This window comes from Lates calcarifer, linkage group LG9, assembly GCF_001640805.2.
Source record: "Lates calcarifer isolate ASB-BC8 linkage group LG9, TLL_Latcal_v3, whole genome shotgun sequence".
NCBI lineage: Eukaryota > Metazoa > Chordata > Actinopteri > Centropomidae > Lates > Lates calcarifer.
In genome coordinates, this window is record NC_066841.1 from 6,757,770 (window position 1) to 6,779,658 (window position 21,889).

Below are 21,889 nucleotides of genomic sequence, written 5' to 3' on the forward strand. Positions count from 1 at the left end.
GGAAACTTAACTTAAAGTTACCCCTTGATCTATATATTGTCCACAGTTTCTTTCAGTTATTTCTAACAACATACCTACAAGGAATGAAACACCCAAGATAACAAAAATTGCAGAGAAACTAAAACTTATTTTTCCTCCTCTCCTCTGCTATCCTGTCACTCCCATCCTCCTTCAACCACTCTTCCCCCCCTTCCTCTGCTTTCTCCCCCTTTATTTCTTTTATTCTCTTTCCCTTCATTCCCCTCAGATTTCTTTCCAACACATCATTTGAGGGCCAGAGCGGCTTTATATCCAGAGACAGACACAGCCAAAATGTCATCTCCGAGGCCCATCACTACATCTGGTCCCTCCAGCTGGACCCCCTAGGCCAGCCAACCTGGACCCGCTTGGGACGCTGGCGCAGGGGGAGAGTTCTGATGGACCAGGGGGCCTGGCCAAGCCATTCAGGTTCTGGAGGCGGAGGCGACTGGCGTCGACCCACAAGGCTGCACATGCGGGTGGTTACACTGGTAGAGCACCCATTTGTATTTACCCGTGAGGTGGACGGGGACGGGTTGTGTCCCGCAGGCCAGCTGTGCCTTGACCCACTCACCAATGAGTCCTCAGTTTTGCAAGGGCTTTTCCAAAACCTTGCAGGACCCAATGGATCTGTTCCCACTGACCTAAAGAAGTGTTGTTATGGATACTGCATTGACCTGCTGGAGAAGTTGGCAGAGGACATGGGCTTCACTTTTGACCTCTATATTGTTGGCGATGGGAAGTATGGGGGGTTCAAAAATGGCCGCTGGACTGGATTGGTGGGTGATCTGCTCAGTGGTGCTGCCCACCTAGCAGTCACTTCTTTTAGCATTAATTCAGCCAGAAGCCAAGTCATTGACTTCACCTCACCTTTCTTCTCCACCAGCCTGGGAATTCTGGTCAGTCCTGCTCTTCTCTTGCTGTCTCACTTCTTTTTCTTCTCACTATATACAGATTTGTCTTTCTTTATCTCCCCCTTGCCTTTCTCACTTATGCTAGTCTTTGGCCCATCCCTCTCTGCTCTCTGTCACTGACCTCACCTCAACTCTTTCCGCTTGGTATGCTGGTAGTCAGTATCAATATACCAGACTTTTATTACTGCAAGTCGTAAGTTATTGGAATCTAGTGAAATTCCCCAGCCTGGCCTGGTGTACACTCACCAGCTTTGTGGGGTGACCCTATTACTGCAATTACTATAGCTAGTCTCACTAGTTGACAGGCATAGTAATGGTGGTAATCACTTTCTCTTCTCCTCCTCTTAACATGCCACCACTGTTTTATTTACAGTGGGGTGTTTCTACTTTCTGTTTTATTTTTATACCCTACCCCAAACCACCCAAAGAAAATAACCATACACTTTAACCCAACCCCTTTAGATAGAAATAATACCATCCACTCCTGTTTTTGATTTTAAGTCCTAACCCTTAGTTACAAACGTTTTCCAATCCTATGTCCCTTCCTCGCCCAGGTTCGTACTCGTGACACAGCTGCACCCATCGGGGCCTTCATGTGGCCTCTCCACTGGTCCATGTGGCTCGGCATCTTTGTCTCCCTTCATGTCACTGCTGTGTTCCTCACCCTGTATGAGTGGCACAGCCCATTTGGTATGACACCACGTGGACGCAACCGCGACCGGGTGTTCTCCTTCTCCTCAGCGCTCAACGTGTGCTACGCTATTCTCTTTGGGAGAACTGTGGCCATCAAGCCGCCAAAGTGCTGGACGGGTCGACTGCTGATGAATCTCTGGGCCATCTTCTGTCTGTTCTGTCTGTCCACTTACACTGCTAATCTGGCTGCTGTCATGGTTGGGGAGAAGACCTACGAACAACTGTCAGGAATACATGACCCAAAGGTACAGAGGTCTGACAGGTGCAGTACTCTGATGACAGTTGGTGGGTGGTTGAGCCACTGTCAGTCAAATCTGATCAAACACACAGCCCTTGAATAGGTTTAATTTGTTTGTTCATGTATTTCTGGTACACCATCTGCCATTGCAAACATGGCTGACTTTATGATGATTAACAGGCTATTTGTGGAATTTCTCTGGAAATGGCCTTGAGGAACACTTAAGAAGTTCAGGTGTCTATTCTAAATTTTAGAAGAGCCATTCTACAGTCTTTTAGTCAGCAAATACATTCTTTAATTAAAGGGCAATTGGGGTAAGGCAATTAATTCTTTTTGCCAACTCACCAACTCTCGGAATTACGGGAGTGCAGGAATATTGAGAGCTGGTGAAAAGAAAAGAGCATTCCTTTTACATCTGGGGATTTAAAAATGCAAACCAAAAAAAGGGAGATAAACAACAAACCCAAAATGGAAAATATCAATATTAATTAATATTAACACTTTTCAAACACCTCAGTTTCTTTCTTCTTTCCTGCAGTTGCACCATCCCTCTCAGGGATTCCGATTTGCCACAGTGAGAGAAAGCAGTGCAGAGGACTACGTCAAGAAGAGTTTCCCTGAGATGCACGAGTACATGAGAAGATACAATGTCCCGGCAACACCAGATGGCATACATAATCTCAAGTAAGACGATGTTAAACATAAAGCTATACATAAATATTCAGGTACACATATGGTACTCTTCACTGAACTAGGTTCCCCTGTCATCTATCCTCTATCCTCTGATATTTAGTAACTATCCAAACAGTTATCTCTTACCTTAGAATAAACTTCTCTGTGGTTGCACAGATGGGAAATAAGAAACTGTATAATCTTTGAGGAAAAAAAAAAAAAAGAAATCCAAGTTGCGTGTCCAAGGAGAGTCAAAATTTTTTTAAAAAAAGGAGGTGGGAAAAAAATCATACCCTGCTGCCGTCATTCTCCACTGCAAGCCTGCCTGTTCACATTCAGATCTCACCCTCCTCCTTACCCTGCCACTGCTGTCATCTTAAGCTGCTTCGACATTCAACTGGCATCCCCGTGGAGTAAAGCAGAATATAGTGAGAGAAGGCAGCTGGATTGCAGGCCTAGGCTGGGTAGGACACAATTTGAATGGATCAAACAAGATTTTTTTCACTGAGCTTGTAAAATACTGATTAAAGGGTTCAAGGAAAAATGTCATCTTTAGAAAATTACAACCAGGGAACAAGACAACGTACAAGTGTGCAGCGATGCAACTTTGAATACTCAGTGCTCAGGATTTACTCCCCAAGGGACCAGGCATTAGTTATCAGTTACATAATCATACAGCATGCCATGCGCGTTTTAATGCGAGTCATGTTATAACATTATGACTCTATACTGCACTGACAAGAACAGCACCACCAAAATTGGGTTTTGAAATTGCTGTGGTTACCTTCATATGTGTGTTGAATGTGTTGTTTGAAGTTATTCCATAGATCAAAGAAAACAAATTCTGCAGTACTGCTCAAGTTAATATATTTCCTTTTCCTTTTGATTTTGACTGCAACATGGAACGGTTTTCACTACAAGTATTTAGTCATTTTCTGGCTTTGAATTACACATAGGATTGTGATCATATTCACATTTTGGTTCATGGTAAGAAATTTCAACATGCGAGATACATTTTATATATCGCCGCTTTTAAAAATCAGGTGATCTCATTGAGACCAAGATCCCCCTTTTGCATGTAAATTAAAGAGGAGCAAACGCAGCCAGACATAACAAAATGACAAACACATATAAACACCCAGCCAGGCATAACAAAAGCACACATAACATCAGAGACAATCACTGAAAGTGATATTTTCACAGCAGCAGTTGAAGCAAACTACAACCACTGCTTTATAATTATAGCATTTGGAGAGAGTGCACTGACTGGGGCATTATCAGCCATCAGACAACTCTCATGTACTTCTTTGGCTTGCTTAAGAAAGGGGAGCAGGAGATACTGGAAGTGCTGCCTTATATTCCTTACTATAGTCTCATTTGCGAACGAGTTTCACTGAACATGGCTCAGCCTTGAATACAAAGCAAAACAATTTATTACACAGGATTTTCAACCTGGTGCTAATGGAGTCTTAACTTCATGATGAAGTCTTTTCCCAGACCAACCTCGGAGATTCAACATTAATGGAGCTGCTGTGTCTTACGTCATCTTGTATAAAATGAAGCCAGAAACATGTCCCTGTCACCAGTGGCATTTTCCATTCATGCTACTGGGACGCCAAGACATGATTCAGCTTCTTTTATGAGCATTACTGCAGGTGCATGTTTTAATCATATTAGTTAGTGAGCAGGTTGACATCAGGGTAGAGCCCTGGTCATTAAATACATAACATCAGCTTCATACTATGGCAGAAAGACCAAGGACATAAGCTGCAAGCTAATTCAATGTGATATAATGAACAGCCAGCCTGTGGGTAGAGGACAGTGGAGGATCTGAAATGCCGTCCTTGATAACAAGCAAAAAACACTATGTTTTCAAAGCATGTCTTGGAAAAAAAAATCTCTGTAGCATTTGTAGCCCAGTAGGCTTTAGCTGTCGGTAAAGACATTTTAGAGTTGATTTGTAAAAGCCTCACAGAGTGTTGTGACTTAATATCTCACCTCTGCATAACAGGCTTGGAGTGAGGAATACGAATAAATTGGCAAAAACTGGCAGACAGGCAGTAATTTTAATGCCATGTGATCAGAGAAAGTATTGGGAAATAAGGGACATCACCAGACTGAGAAAAATGAGGTTCAGGCAAGGTAAATGATTGAGAGAAACATGGTGAATTATTTACATCTCATTATTAGTGATTGCTGTAAACTGCCCTCTGTAAGGCTCTTTAAAAACGCCCACAAGAGCAAAGCAAAAACAATACATTATTACATACTTTTAATGCCTTATTCACTGATTTCAGTTTTCCCCCCACTTCTTCTTGTGTTAAGTAGTGTTACGTCTACAGTATGTGTTGATGAAGTGGAAGCATAGAAAGTTTACGCCCAAGACCTACTAAACAGACAGGAGTGATCTGTGGACAAAAGCTGAGAAAAAAAGTCTTTGAGTAGCAGAGCAAGAGTAAGGTGACAGTAAGCAGGTTCATTTAAGTTTATGTCGCAGCAGGTGTTCATTTTTCATGTGAATTTCAAAGGGTTGTTTGAAATTGTGTGCACGTTTCTGCAGTTTATTCCCAGTAGATATGGTTTTTGTTACACTGCTATGGTTATGTTTGTCATCACAATTTGGGAGCATGACATCCATCATCCATTAGTAAAATCTCAAATGCCACTGATCAGATTTCATAAAACATAAATTGTAATTCAGGTCGATGCTTCTGTTTTAGCAATACAGTGTTTAATTGTCTGAACATAGCACACACAATATGAAATTCGTAAATAGCTTAACAGCTAACAGAATTTGAGTGTCTGGAGCATCACTTTGCTGTTAACAAGAGTGCATAAAGCAAGGAGTGTGACTTCTTTTTGCTACATGCGTGCTCACATTGCACCATCAACTGCACTACTAGTATATCCTCTTGCTGTATGTTTACAGGGCAGACCCTCAGAAACTGGATGCATTCATCATGGACAAAGCTCTGCTGGACTATGAGGTCTCCATAGATGCAGACTGTAAAACATTAACAGTTGGAAAACCCTTTGCAATAGAAGGTAACCTGTGGGAGCTTATTATATTTGCTCATTTAGGACATAAAATGATATTTAATATATATCTGGGAGAGTTCCATCTTAGTGGATTTGTTGACTAAGCAGTTTTTGATTGACTAAGCAGTTTTTGATTAAAATTAGTCATTACTCAGTGGTAGAAAATTGTAGTCAGATTTCTGGCATTACAAATATGTTTTGGTTTTTAATTATCACTTGATTATAAAGAGGTTTTTCTGCATGACTGCAGACCTACTGACCATGAGCAGTTTTAGGACAGCCCCAAAATTTAACAATATCAATCACTCAACATTTGCACAGCAGTTTATCTTCCGGCTTTCAGAAGCTTACATTCTCTACCCTCTACTGTTAATCTCTGGTCCATTTAGCAAAGCCCCCTTCCTCCCACTGTGAAAATGTTCCCATGGAGGTTGCTTCCATTACAGGCCACCACAGTCCCAGATTCCAGTGCTGTTGTTAATTACTTAATGCACCCTTAAGCCTTCAGGATACAATACAAATAAATCAGTGTACTTCCTAGCAAAAGCAAGGTACTTCTGTAATTGGCTATTGCTGAATTTGTCACACTTTTCTGGCATGCTAAGAAATTCCAAGATATACTGACATTTTCAAGTACCTGCTTTTGGCAAAAATGCTGCCTTCATTCTGCTCAGCAGGTATTTTCCCTGCTCTTGTGCACAGCTAGAAATCAGTAGAATAACGTAGTGGCAGCACATGGCTGTGAAGTGGAAATGATTTTGTTGTGACAGAAGAATAACTGCTGAAGAGTCTGAACTGTGTGTTTTTTTGTGTGCACACTTTTGTACGTGTCCACTGGCAGGCTACGGCATTGGTCTCCCCCAGAACTCTCCACTCACCTCCAACATTTCAGAGCTTGTTAGTCAGTACAAGTCAGATGGCTTCATGGACATGCTGCATGACAAATGGTACAAAGTTGTGCCCTGCGGGAAGCGCAGCTTCGCTGTCACTGAGGTAAGACCAGCACCACCTGCTATATGCAACAGAAACAAATGTATTGTTTCTGTTGTTAAAGATATTTGTCTAAATGCTGAGTTTTGACATACTACCACTTATCCTATCACTACCAATGGATATGGTTCAAATATACAGTAAAAGTAACAAGTAATTCCTTGTCAACACATAATAGCAATTATTGTAAAATAAATAAATAAATACATTTCCTCTCTGGTAATTTCAAATATTTCATAACTGTACAGAAAGCCTGTCTACTATCTACTACTATCATGGAAGCATATTTTACAAAGTCTTTCAAACACATCCCTCCCAAGGACTCTGCTCCTCATTTCATTTCATTTTTCTAGCTCTACTCTCAAGAGTGCTTTCCCTGAACTCCCTCCACAACCTCCCTGTATAGTAAGTGCTCCCCTCTAATTCAGACCCTGGCCTCTGACCCTCCAGCTGCTAAGCAAGCTGTGTCCCCATAACTTCAGTCCTAAGCAGTCCAGGCCCCATGGTCCAATTTGTTCTGCTATTACAAAGCACAAAGCAAGCCATCTCTCCACCCAGCTGTGACTGTGGAATCCCCAAAAGTGTCTCCTGGCTCAGTACGGACGGCACTCTTCTTTTTCTCAAACATGAAATGCTCAGTAACCTCATGTCCCTCTTCTGTCCCATCTTCTTCCTGTAGCTTTACTTTACTCTTTATTATGTATTTTATATTATTTTTATTTTATATATTATTTATATTAGCTACTGTATGACAGACAATGTAACCTCAGTTGGCTGCTCATAATGTCATCTAATTACGCACTCATGGTGCATACCTTTGAATGATAACATCATCTAAATATTGTACCTAACACATAAATGTAAATTACCACCCTATGAGTTGTATATTACTAGCAGAGGTGGTACATTGCAGTGCCACACATTCAGTGTCGCTGAAGTGAACCATTTTCCACTGTGTAACTCCTAGATGTGTTACAGATGCTATCTACAGTTGCAGACATTTAAATTGCTCTGGGTACATTTCATTTTGCAGCATCATGCCTCGGCCTGCCTATACTGATGGCAGAGAAAGCTGCTTGCCCAGTATTTCGCTTCATCTGTGTGTCATCTAATTTTACAGACAACAATATCAGACAGTTGCCTTGCAGAAATCACAATATGATAATCATGTGCATGCTCATGTTTTGGATACTGAATGCTGTAGAATATGATCTACCTTTAACTGATGTTTAAACTTGTTTTAAACTCACTTGCAAATACAGCTTCATCATCACCTGGAAAGTCTAACAAAAGTAGAATGTTTTGACACAGTCACAATGTGCTGTCAAAATCGACACTGGACAACATCAGCGGGAAATTCATGTGATATAAGCAGTATATGAATTACTGACAAGGCTGGCTCAGTTTAGTCCTGCTCAGCATTTTTTAAGCAATCTTTTATTCCGATGAATGACTGCTACACCAGCAGCAGCAAGCCCGGGATCCTGAAAAGATGAAAAATCTGATGGATTGGCTTCAGTGAGACAGCCAAACTCACTGGCATCAGGCCAGCTCTCTGTCACCCCAAAGAAGTTGATCCCATTTGAAGTAATAAAATCAATACCAATAAATGACATATTATTAAATTAGCTAACATTAAGAGGGCCAAACTTAACGTTACCAAGAAATAAATTGTGATCAAAGGATGCAGATTATGAGTGTTATGTCCTATACTGAAGTTATTCGCAGATTTTTGCAGCAAGTTTTTGCAATTAATCAGTGAGTGTAATGAACCAAAGAGGGTAAAAAAAAAACATAGTGGAGTTGTGAATTATAAGATCACTATGAAAAATGATTGCACCATATGGTTGCATACAGTGAAAAGAGACAAACATATGTGTTTAATGCGCTAATCCAAAGAACAACCATATCTGTGAGGAATGTCGGAGTGGGTTAATACATACCAACTTGCACTGCTTTATATTCAATAGAGCTAAGTATTATATTAGATTAATGTCATGTATGTTCAGTAAGCCTGTCTTACTGTTAAAGGATAATACCACTGTAATTTTTTTCCTATCCCGATACAGTTAAAAATTTATTCTCCCGCAGCCAGATGCTACTACTGTCTGTATTGCCCGGCTTCCCAGGAATCATCAGCGCCCCCTCTCCAAAATTTCATTACCAAGACAGCCAGCTCACCAAGTCACAATACTGCAATGACGAATTTAATCCATCATGTATTCCTTTTTTCCAACATGACTTTATAATGCAATCATTGCAGCTGCTGCTGTATCACAAGCTGTTCCATACTCTGCAGTAAAAAAGATTCTTATGAGAACGAGCATCTGCAGCAACAGCAACAAGTACTCAATTAAGAAAAGTGTGATATTACATTTGGAGATGGCTACACTTGCAGACTGATAACACACATTTCTGAGAGGTTTCTCTCCACACTGATACATTTAGAGCAGAATGGGTGCAAATCAAGATGTGAAGGGGAAAAGAAATCATAATGTCGGTGAGAAGTGCAATATCTCAGAGTGAGACGAACTGAGGGTTTTTTCCTCAGAGCAGGATTTCAGGGGAATCAGAAAATAGTAAAAATCTCAGTGATTTATATAAAACTCATGATGTATATGCCCAACTATTTCTCTACATCGTCTGATCCAGTACTGTGCATGGGCACAGCAATTTTTACAATATTTTAGTGCATTTGTAATGCTAATTATTCAATTTCAAGACACCACTTTTTCAGAGTCTCAAGTCTCCTCACATCCATTTTTTAATAGAAAGCTTTTATAGCTACAGCTGCAGTGATTGCAGTGTTAAGTTATGGGGGAAAAAATATACAAAAATGCATGATGTTTTTAAATGGAATTTTGAAAACAATGGGAGCCGATGACTCCCGAGAGGTCAGCCAAACTTGCAGTATAGAGAGAACTTCTGACTGTGGTGAATACATCAGTGGGTTCACACATTTTGTGGTTAATAATAGCGAAATAATAATAATAAAAATGGCACTAGTGTTATCATTAAAGTGCTGGCTGGAGAAGCAATTTTGCGTGTACACCAACCAAAAGCTACTGCCACACTTACCACTGAAAGCATCTGTTTCACTAAGATAAGGCTGCTCAAGCGCATAGTTTCAGTATTGTTCTCAATTAACTTTTTTTTTATTACAGTACAAACACAAAACACAAAGGACAGTATAGAAAAGACAGTAGTGAAATGAAATAAGATTACTTATACATTTCAGTGTCATTGCAAAAGAGGATCTACTGAACTTAAACTACTGTACTTTGTGTAAAAGATTCATATATATTGTATGATGTGGCTTGCATACAGCTATAAACACAGACTATAGGAATTTTACCACCCTGCAGCACAACCTGAGTGACTTTTTATAGCTCTACTTCCTGGATAGAATTTTTCAGACAACAACTACTCAATTGCAGAGGACAGATATGCATCCCTGATCTCTTACTCGCTTACTCTCTCCTTTCTTCTTCCCCATCTCTCTACTTTCTTTCCTGCCTTCCAACCTGGCTCACTTTAACTCATTATGTCTCACTCCAGACTCTTCAGATGGGCATAAAGCATTTCTCGGGTCTCTTTGTGATGCTGTGCGTGGGCGTGGCCTTATCTCTACTGACCACGATAGCAGAACACATCGTGTACAAGCTGGTGATCCCGAGGGTCAAGGAGCCACGCTTCAAATACTGGCTGCACACCAGTCAGGTACAAGCACACACACATATACACATCACACCACAGTGAAGCACACTTTCAAACGTGAGTAGGCACATAGCTACACTGCATGCAGAGGAGGTATACTGACTACTTTAAGGAGTCATGACACAACAGAAAAGTACTCAATTGCAAGTAGAAGTCAACATTTTAAAGTAAAAGCACAGGCATATAGCAGCAACGTGTACCAGTAAAGTAAACCATATGCATTTAGATATATGCATTGCTGCTCTCTCTCTCGTTCTCATTCACACACACAAACACACACATCACACGCACTGCCAATAATCACAGAAAACAGACATATCACTTCCACTAAGCATTTGACAGCTGATGTTTTGCTTGCTTTCCAGAGATTACACCGGGCCCTCAACTCAGTCTTCACTGATGACAAACTACCGACTGTTACCAAGCCCGAGAAGAGGTACAGTCCCTGTCATTGAAGGCTGGGCTCAGTTCAGTTTCCGTTCAATCCAACTAATCCAGCAGACAAGTAGTGTAATATACTGACGCTTAATGTAATGTTTTTTAGGAATTTCTTTTAAGTTATTGAACTGAACATCGACTGAGCCCAGTTGTGTTGTAATTATTTATGACCCATTCAGTACATTTTGTTTTGAGTAAGGGCTCTTGTCATGCAAGGATACATCAAAAACGGGCCTACCAAGTGATTTAATGCTGACACAATATTTTAGATGTGGTGTTAACTTTTTTATCAGGGTGTACTGTTACTCCTCAGAGAGGTATCAAACCACTGCACCCTCTAAAAAGGCTATTTATTTTCCCACCACTTCAAGTCTTTAAACACCAGAACATAATGGCTTGTCTCTTACCAGTACATTACTTCAGTCAGGGACACATCAAGAAAGTGACAATTTATAGCAAATGGTTATACAGTTAGATTTAGAGGGAAAAGGCTCTGCTGTTTGAGGGAGCTCTCAATGAATCCATGCAGGAATGTGGATTCTGCTCAGAGTGCTACTCCTCCAAAACAAAAAGTACTGCACCCTGCTTAGTAAGTATAAGCTGGGGCACATACCACATTGATCTGCTATCCTGAATATGCAACAAGTGTCTTTCAGTTTCCCTTGAACGATAGCAACACCGCTATCATCTAAAAAGTAGCCCAGAAAACATCCTGCTTTCACTCAGACAAGTATGTATCAGGATACTAACAGTATCCCAACACAAGGTTGAGACACAGTTTAGTTGAGACACATTCTCAACTAAATGTATCTAACCTTTGAGAAGCAACAAGCACCCAGCAGTTTCCCTTGAATGCTTGCAAAGCCCCTCACATCTGAGATGTAACTCAATATTATTGATTACTCACAGATGAACATATGGCGAGATACTAATCTTTTGACACAAGGGAAATATCTTACAACTAAAATGAATAAACATCACCAAGTTTAAATAAAGTATTCTTCTAATGCATGCATAAGCTAAAAAAAAAAAAAAAAAAAACCTCCTCCAAAACAACTTCAACCCAGGAGGGGAAAATACACCCAAGACTGATTCAACTCATACACCAGTAATCCAGTTATCACTCAAGAAGCAACAAGTACTACTGTAATATACATAGGCATACAGTGTAGAAATAAATACATATATATACTTGAAATGAATGCACATACATTGCAAATCAACACACAGAGATTCAGCAGCACAATAGCAAACTGAGCAGCCAGCAGCACATCACCTGCGACAATGCAGGAAGCCATAAATGCCAGTAATCCATGCTTATCATGATATTGAATCAGAACAGCAGCGAAGCTAAACCGAGATATAGCCAACAACAATGCAGCCATAGCCGGCTTACTGGCAATGCCAAGGAAACGCAACCTGCACAGAGCCAGAGTCAAAACATGCCATGTCACTGGCAGCACATGAAAAAAGAAGCAGCGGATACTGAACTTACCCCCCGGGTATAATGGCGAGTTGAGCTGGTGAAGGTCCCCTGGCAGAGTGGACGCAGTCTGACAACAAGCACCGGAAAACTCGGCCCCTGTCCCGGCTGGCATCGTCAACTGGAAGCTGATAACCGGAGAAGCGCGGCCAAATGTTATCTCTTACTCCTCAACCAAGTCATCCAAAACGTGAAGAACAGACGCTGTCACGCTGACATGAGCACGATCGTCAGGGTCAAGTTGTAATATCCGCAATGAACACCTGAATGAATATGATTGGATGTTGCTATTAATTACACAGGTGCGAGTGAGCCAATCATTGTGAAGAATACTGTCAGCGGCTAGAGACAGTCAGCCGGTGCAAGCGCGACTTCGGTGTCCTATCTGTACTAACCACTCCTCATAAAGAGCTTTTATTAAGAATCACATTTTACACATCTAAGGATATACTGCTGTAAACTTGATTTAAGTTGGGTTTCATGCTGAATCATGGGGTACCATTACGAATCACATATGAGCCCATATGTTGTTGTATTCACACACTGCAAATGCACAGAAGCATTTCCAGCAGCCCACTGGCCACATTATCAGGCTGAGAATAAGTGACACCAATTAACATCCAAGTGGCAGTTAAGAGACCCCTTTCTAATCAGAGACTAAATAGAATGGTCAGTCTGTTGGAAGCTAATTATCAGTAAGGGATATTGAGGAAATAATCTCATGCTGACGTCACAGAGTATTGTTTGGCTCAGTGGGCGAGAGAGAGAGATTTATTGAATCGTGAAAGCTTCTTTTGGGGCAGCTTCAGTGTCTTTTCAAATATTGCATGTGTGCACTTTGTCCAGATTAGTCATATAAACCTCCACAGTCATTTTGACACCACAAACAGGGTATAGCAAGCACACACACACACACACACACACACACACACACTTTTATCCAGTCTTCAGTCTCTGTTGCCATTTTTAACATCACTTCAGAGCTTGCTCTTTGCTATCACATGTAGAGGGAAATTTCCTCCTTTTTATGCTTCTAAGGAGAGATCAAAACAACCCTCAACCTTTCGCTGAGCAAAAAGATTTTATTACACACTGTATGAAAAGCCCTGCTGCACTCTATTTCACATCTATCCGTACTTAGCAATGCACTCTGCGGGGACACTCAGGTGGAGCGCTCAAAGTGGGGATTAAATACACGTAATAATTATGGAGCCAAGGCCATGTGAGGGATGCCTGTGGTAATGAGGATAGATTACCTACTCCTGCATAATTACACTCATTCAATCGTCTCTTCTGCATCGTGGCTGCACATTGTCTAAGAGTCAGAACTTATTAATGTCATATTGTCAGTGTCCATGCAGAAGCCTTGTCTGTTACAAATGTCTGTTTTGCAAGCACTGTACTGAGATAGGAGGAGGTTTTGTGCTGTAAATGGTTCCAGCTTGGTGTCAGTTACAAGAAAATGCAACAGAAATCCTTTGAGTTCAATGCTGCCACTGCAGTACATCTTGAAGAAGTACTATATATCCACCTCTCTCTTTTTCTTTTCCAAATGGAGCATATGGGTAAATATTACATTTAAAATAACTATTTAGTATGGAACCATAATGTATTTCATTTCCTAACTGTGCTAACAAGGATGTAGAAAAACCCAGAGGCGTCAGAGAACTGTCTGACTGAAAGAATTAGGAGCAGTGTCAGTAATACCCTGAAACACTCTCTGATGGCCAATTAAGATGGTGTGATTTAGTATCAAACACAGTGTTAAAGTCATGTAGCTCTAGAAAAGCCCTTTAACCGACATACACGCTAAAATAAGATTATCTGTCACTTCCAATAGATCAATAATATCAGTGATGATTCAACTGCTACATTCTCTTAATGGAGAAATTAGATGCGGGTAGGACCAGTGTTTCTTCTGTTTATACTAACTAAACTTTACTTAAAATAGCTCAAATCTGTTACACTAGCATTTATTCTAGTCATACATTCATTCAATTTGGGATTTTTTTTACTACAATATCCTTCATTTTTAATTCAGTTTTGATTTTGGTAGTTTATAGTCACTAATCTTGTTGAACTATTTTCAAATCCTTTTTAATTGTGGTCTATGATTTGTACTCCACTCCAGCTGTATGCTATTCATAGATTACATATAGTATTGTGCTATATATATATAAACAGTTTCTGTTTTCATTTTATTCTTGTCATACATTGTCAGATAGAGTTATTCAGACAGAGCTTACAGTCTGATTGTGTTCCTTTTTATGCTGATGTTGATTGTTTTGTGTCCTCATTTGAAGAAGTGTAATCACAACAATAAGACGTGACAGTCTAATACAAAGACAATTTGACAATTGACATAATGTTTCATCTGCATTATCAAGAGTATTAAAGTGCATATGCAGCCAGTCCCTGGTAGGGACTCAATATCTTGCTCAAGGACCCTTCAGTAGGGTGCTGCATCTGTGTCCTTCTTGTTAAGGGACAGCCTCCCTATTCGCAATGCTTTAATCTGTGCCGATGTCTTGTTGTGACTGGCTGGCGGTAGCAACATCTGTACTGACAGATGGGTAGGGAAATAGTGGTCAGTGGTAAAACATTGCTAATTGCGTTCTAAGGATGTAGCATAGAGAACTGCTGCAGGTAAATGTGAATTAACACTGAGCTGGAAGTTGTGAGCAGTAATAGTATTAGATTCTGTACTTGTCTCTAACAACTTTGGATCCACAGTAGGTTGCAAGGACATGAATAAAACCACTACATATGGAGTAAATCAATATTTATGAAAATGGAAATGAAGAATTGTGCATATCCTGATGAGAGGAATCTGCCAACTCTGCAAACTGGAAGTAGGAGGGACTAGATATATCAGAAAATTATGTAGAGGAATCTGAGATCTGTAAATGGTGGAGGGAGGAGGGATCTGGCCTTTGTGAAAAGCAAAACCAGGGGTATCTAACCCTCAACAGTCGTGAAAACTAAATGAATTATCTCACTGTAAACAATGAGGAAAAATAGTCTGAATTGCAGTTGTGTGTATAAGCTTCTGGCTTCTTTAGAAACAGAATGTAACACATTGAACCCTCTGATGTTAATGAGCTTTCACATTTAAAACCTTAGCTGTGTCATTTTTCTTTCAGATGCACATAATCATTCACACAAACGACTAATACTAGGCTGAATACACATTCCTTGAGTTAAACACCATGTTGGAAATTAATGAAGGACATCCAGACATTGGAAAAAAATAAAGACTCGTATTTCAGTATGCTTTTCATCTGCTAAAGAAAATTGCCAGCACTGCATGGTAAACATTTCCCCGTCTGACCTTGATATTATTATTTCTTGAGAGACACAGCACTGTGGTAATATCTACCAGGGAAAAGAGTTAGTGTTTACCTATTTTCAATCGAAATGATGTAAGCACCGTCTCAATCATCTTTCCCATTCATATCGTGAAAAGTTGAAAGAGCTCCTCTTTCATGTGGGAGTAACACCCACATGAACTCCCAATACTAAGGAAATTAAGTTAGAGGCTGAATGGAAAAACAAGAGAGCAAAAACTGTGCTACAAGCTTTTCCGTTAGTGTGGATAGTATTATTACTAATGATGAGAATCATCTTTATTTGCATAGTTCTTTTGAGAGCAACCACAGAGTGCTTTCAAAATGAATAAATAAAAAACAAATGTTAGATTTATCAATAAAATGCAAAACAATGCATAGAAAGGAAGATATTATAGAAAAGTTCAAGAGCAGTTAAGTATAAAAGCAAGTGGTGAGTTTTAGAAGTTAGTCAGATTTTTTCAGTCCAGTGTTTGTTTTCGATGTTGTAACACTGAACAGGGACCTACCTGAGAGCCTATGATATAGCTTAGTTAGTTACAGAACATCTATGCTATAAAGACAGTTTTAAAACTTATAAGCAGCGTTTATAAAGATGTTGAAATTGGGGCTGTGTATCTTAAGATTTAAGGCTTAAGAGAACTGATAATGTTAACAAGACTGATTAATAAGCTCTCTTTCATTGCAGCCATGATGTCAGCACAGGTGCCTTCTTGTCAAAAAAAAGTGCATGTATCAATTTAAGATGAAATTCTTTTCATGTTCTTATATTCTGATGTCCCATCTTTCAGTTTAAGGTCTCTTGTGATGTCAGGAGTATCTCATTAGACTCGTCTTGTCACTTTTTTTATCACTGGTGGGAAAACCTTTGATTCAGAGAGTTCTCAAGTTAGGCTGCAATTCATATGTTGTGATGTCTTCTCCGCTCCTTTCATGAAATCATGGTTATTTTTCAGTGTGCAGATCTGGTCCAATAGATATGAGAAGTTTCTTTTTGAGAGGAAACCGAATTTTGTTCTTTTCCTTGGCAAGTCAGAACTATCCTACAGTATAAATGACTGCAGTAAACATTAGAGATGACAGGGAGTGCAGAATGTATTATATTGTACTGGTGCTTTATATACTGGGTTATGCTCTGCGTTTTCAGTGATGGGGAGCACAAGGTGATCTCAGGAGCTTTATATCCATAAAAAGTTTTTTAAATTTTATTTTTTATGTAATGTGCCATGACTTTACCATTAAAATCCAATAGTAATCTGTTTGCTCTTCTACCATTCTTATGAATATCATTTTTGTAAGATGCCTATTATTTATTTGTTTGTTTGTGTTTCCCCAGATGTGATCTCTGAAAGTTGCCCTCACATGGCATTTAATCCACTAACACAACAAAACATCTCATAATGTTTGTATTTAAAAAAAAAAAAAAAAAAAAGCAGTTGTAGACCACAACAAATTGACCAAAGGATAAACACTGCAGTAATAACTAAATATTCAGAATCAAGCCAAACATTTCCATGGTTTGGTGAAGCATAAAAGCAAGGACACTGACTGGTATTTTCTCCAAATCTGAGATGACACCAGCCTCGTGTAATATCCAGTCATGTATTGCAGATGCCACTTTCTCTCTGTCTTCTTCCTATCATGTGCTGGTGCAGTGGGGGAAAAGGGAGAGGCGTTGGGAAAAGGTCCAGGGTGACTTCATGTTGCAAGATTTTTTTCTTGGTCAGTGCAATCAAAGGAACTAATGCATCACCAAGGACAACCGTACTTGGCTGTTTGTGTGGCTTTAAAGCTCCAGTGAAACAGCTTTGAGATTATATTTTTCTTCCATGGTTTGTGGTGCTTCCACAGTACATGAAATGTGATTATACATGATAAATGAGTTGAAGAGGAGGCAGGACAAAATGCTGTAAAATGGTCACTGACTGTAGATCACTCAGCCTCTCCATCACTCTCTGGAGTAGCACGAAGAGAAAGGGTATGTTGTGATCCCAGGCATCAGCCGATATGTGATTAAGCCTGGATAGAACATGACATTTGTGATGCTGTGCCAAACTGACACCTTACCCCTTCAACCTACATTACTGCTGCTAGTGCTCATTAGGTTAAAGATGAAGGTAGACCTCCAGGTTGGTGGGATCAGTACTGGCGCTAGGGGAAATTAATTGGATACGAATTTGATGTGTACCAGTAGGCCTTGACAGTCAAGGTCTGCAAGGTCTTTTTTTGTAGTAAATAAATCAAAATCAAAACTATTTTGAGTATTTTAGCAAATTTTAACAAAAGTCTAGAGCCATGCTAACGGCTCTGTGAAGCTGTACTTGCTTGAGCAATACTCAATTAAATGCTAATATTACCATGCTAACATGCTCACAATTTGTCATTGTGCAATTTTGAGCATATTATTAGCAATGACAGTTTGCTAATTAGCACTAAGTACAGCTAAAGCTGACAGGAATGTCATTAGTTTTGCATGTTCTACTGGATGAATTAAAATTTTAACCTGATGATGGTGCTAAATGGAAGGTTAAGAAATCACAAAATTGGTGGACTTAGTGTTGCTAAAAAAATTAAAAATTAAACAAAAAAATATAGTGTACTTGGGGACACACACCAAAAAGGCATTTTTCATTGAATGGGACATTGGGGGAGAACACTTGTACTATTTCTTGGCAAGCATTCATCCTGGTTGTTGTATTCCTCTAAGAATCACAATGTGAGCCTCTTGACAATAATGTCTGGAACTTTCCCACACAGGAGTTAAGGGACATTTTTCTCCACTTTACTTTCCTGTTTATGTTCTGTCCTAGTTTTTCATACATCATGCATGGAACTAAACTGTATACTTGTAGTGTTGGCACACGGTTGTATCTTATATGTAGGATTCATCATGTAAACATCCAATCAGAAGATAAACAACTCTCCCACATGACATTCTTAGGAAGGAAACAGAACTGAAGAAACTTAAAATACATTTCTCTCCATATCTGTCTCTCCAGGTGCAATGAGGGAAACAACCAGTCAGTATCTTGGAATCCTGCAGAGTCCTCCCACTGTAACAGACGTAGGGTCCTTCCACAAGAGATGCAGAATGACCTAGAACGCCCATCCTCCCAGGATCTTCCTCCTCCGCCGCCCCCTTCTCCCCTGCCTCACCCTCATCCTCTTCCCTTACTGGAGAAACACCTGCCCATAGTGACCACCTCGAATGGTCGCTCAGACCTGTTGGGGCGAGGACTGGGCCAAGGATTGGGGCCAGGGCAGGGGGCCTCTGGACAGGGCCTAACACAGTGCCGGGGTTTGGGTGTGGGAGACTGCGGCCCCGGCCTAAGTGTTGGCCGGAACCCTCTGGTTCAGGAGCTGTCAGAACTGGAGGGTCAAATCCTCGTAATCAAACAGCAGCTGCAGTCAGCCATGAGGAGGAAGAGAGAGCTAGAACAGTATCAATCAGAAAACCAGCAAGCAAACCAGACTGCACCCAGTCAGCCCACTACTCTCCAGTCTAACCAGTTTGCTCAATATACCCAGTCCCACCAGCAGACTAACCAACACACAAACACACTACCAGAGTTCTGAAGCTTTTCTCCTCTGTTTCTCCTGGTTAGACATGGGACAAGTTTCCAAAACCTCTCACAGGTTCTGGAAAATGATCCTCACCTGAGTTCTGGAGTAGGAACCTTCACAGATTTCTGGAAGATGAATCCTCCCTTAGGCTCAGGAGTTCCCCTGAACGCCAGACTGAGACATTCTCCAGGGGTCATATCCTGCTCAGTAGGACATTTTTCTGACTTCTGGAACATATGATTTGAATAAACAAGAGGCACTGGACAAAGGTGAACCAGGGATCCTGAACCAAATCTGTTCTCACTAGCTTGTTGCTGTCACTGAAGAGCTGTGCAACCCCTTCCTCTTCTTAACGTTCCTCCTAGTATTTTCTCCATCTCCTTTTCACCCTTTTTCTAATCCCTCAATTTTTTTCATTTCCATTCCCACTCCTCTCTACTCCGTCCTTTTGTCCCTCTCATCCTTTCCCTTTAAGCCTTGTCTCTTCAAGGGTACAGATTTGCTTGCCATGATGATAGGCTTGGTCATAGATATGAAGACTCTTTGGTATTTAAGCTTAATGGGCTAATTCACCTGAGTCTAATGTTGAGACTCATTGAGAGAGTAAAATGACCTGAGCTTGAACCCAGCCAGTTAAGTCTTTATGTCCTTGTGTCTTGCTGAAACCTTGTATCTTTGTGGGGGAAAGAGAAGAAATATAACTGCTGGTGATTGGTTGATTTAACCATTGGCGCCTAAACATTTCTGGCCTTTGACAGTGCGTTTAATTTTTTCTGGCATTTTTTTTCTGGTTAGTCTTTTCAGGGTTGGTTGGGCTATTGTTACAAGTAGAAAAACAACAAAAAAGATATAAAGTTATGGCAAGACACCTCTATATTCATCAAGAACATCTGGTTGGCATCTTGTGGTGGAATCTAGGACAGTACAAAATCTTATTTATGGATCACTGTATAATGTTGTCCTGCACTTCACTGATGCACTGTTAGTTTTTTCAGGAAAGCTGCAACTACAAGTCATCATTTAACTTGTCAGAGTTTGAGTTATGGTCTAGAAGTTTCGGTTTTTCATAATGGCTTCAGGGTTATAAACAACACGGCATCTGAAGAAGTAATAAGGTACACATAAAATGATAAGGGAAAAAAGCTTTTCTAGTCAGGGACCCAAAGCAAAACCTTTTTTCCCAACCTCTTAATGTCATACCAGTGCCCTTGTAATATCATGACACAACAAACACAGGGTTACCAGTGAGTTTCTAATACAAACTTATTGTAGAAAAACATATGTGTCAACATCAAGATTCTGTAGACCACTCGCCAAACTCTGACATGTTATTTAACCATGATGAACAGTTCACCGCTGAACACACTGAAACAGTCCCTCTGTGATGAGACCTGTTTTCTTGCATCCTTTTCTGTTTGGGTTTGGATGTGTTCTGTTATTAAAAATTACCTCTCTTCTTTGCACTTAAATTCATTGCCTTTCCTTTTCACTTCACCTAAAATGTTTGGCATGTCTTTTCACAATTTCAATTACATATTAGAAAGCGGAACATGGCACCCATAGAATCTTTGAGCCTTTTGCGTTGTTGAACCTGAGTTCAGTTGTTAATTACAACACCTCCGTAACCTTGAAACTGTTATGTATGAAGTGACTCCTTTATATTTTTTCTAAAAACTTTGTTTTGTTGTTTCCAGCTACAAAATGAATTAACTGCCAAGGGACTCAACTGAAGACCAGGGGCTTGATGACTATCATGCAATTTTTTTTTTTTTTTTAACAAGGATTTAAAGGATTTGCTTTATCTGATAGGTAATGAGCTCCTGTAAGACAGACAAAGATGAGTCAGTGAAACCAGAGAAACAATGGCTGACATTGAGGGCACACCAATCACTCCATGGGTCAAGGAATTATTTGCCGGAACCCCCCCCCCCCCAAGTTGGCCATTTAGATTCACCTGCAGTTGTTCATTTCCTCCCATCTAAAAAGATTCCATTATGGTTTTTAAAAAATACCCTATAGCTATTCATAACCAACCCACCCAGAGCTTTGCGCCTACCTTGAAATGATATTTGGTTATTGCAGTATTCTTCACTCTTATTGCTAGAGGACGGCAGGTTGGACAGAGAAACGTTCAAAGAACAGCCAAGGATGACATTTTATAAACACATGGCATGGTCAAACACAGTCTCACACACACACACACATACATATACACAAATAGCCCCTATCTATTTAGCCAGTGTGTCTGCAGGGTAAGTGCAGTCTGTCCCAGCTGAAATGAATACCTGACAGAGCAAAAGAGCAAGTGCACTGGCTGAGCCGTCAGCTTTCTTTGTGTCTATCTGTGTGTGTGCCTTGCTTAGCGGTGACATAAACATCAACCAAGTCAGTGCAGTTCTAAGATGATGAATCAACAGAAAAACTAAATAAGAGCCTGGTTTTTAGCATATGTATGCTCATTCTAATTGCTTGTCTGGGTAGCTTGTGTGGTTGGACAGGGGTGTGGTGTGAAGAGGAGAGGGCTGTTTCACAGGACGTGACACTGTACAAGAGACAAGAATAAAGTCATTTTCATAGAGGCTTTTTGAAGATCTGTCTAAACATAAGCTCCTGGAAATATCATATTTTTCACTTGAGGCAGGCTTCCCCTTTGAACTGGTTCATACAGCATTTGTCAGGAGTTCACAAAATAGTTTTTTGTTGTTTTTTTGTTCAAGAATCCCCAACTTCAAACTCAAAATCCATTTAGTGAAATTATTCTGCAATGACCCTCTCC

At 40.2% G+C, this 21,889-nt stretch overlaps 1 protein-coding gene across 1 annotated transcript in view; it reads left to right on the forward strand.

Moving 5' to 3' along the window:
• grin3a (glutamate receptor, ionotropic, N-methyl-D-aspartate 3A) overlaps positions 1 to 20,569 on the forward strand; it is a 40,734-nt gene extending 20,165 nt beyond the window's left edge. The window contains exons 3-10 of the mRNA XM_018680622.2: positions 248 to 917; positions 1,487 to 1,870; positions 2,402 to 2,547; positions 5,465 to 5,580; positions 6,416 to 6,567; positions 10,123 to 10,284; positions 10,647 to 10,717; positions 18,549 to 20,569. Coding sequence (XP_018536138.1) covers positions 248 to 917; positions 1,487 to 1,870; positions 2,402 to 2,547; positions 5,465 to 5,580; positions 6,416 to 6,567; positions 10,123 to 10,284; positions 10,647 to 10,717; positions 18,549 to 19,125 — 2,278 coding nt within the window. The 3' untranslated portion in view covers positions 19,126 to 20,569. The remainder of the gene's footprint in view (positions 1 to 247; positions 918 to 1,486; positions 1,871 to 2,401; positions 2,548 to 5,464; positions 5,581 to 6,415; positions 6,568 to 10,122; positions 10,285 to 10,646; positions 10,718 to 18,548) is intronic.
• The last annotated feature ends 1,320 nt before the right edge of the window (positions 20,570 to 21,889 follow it).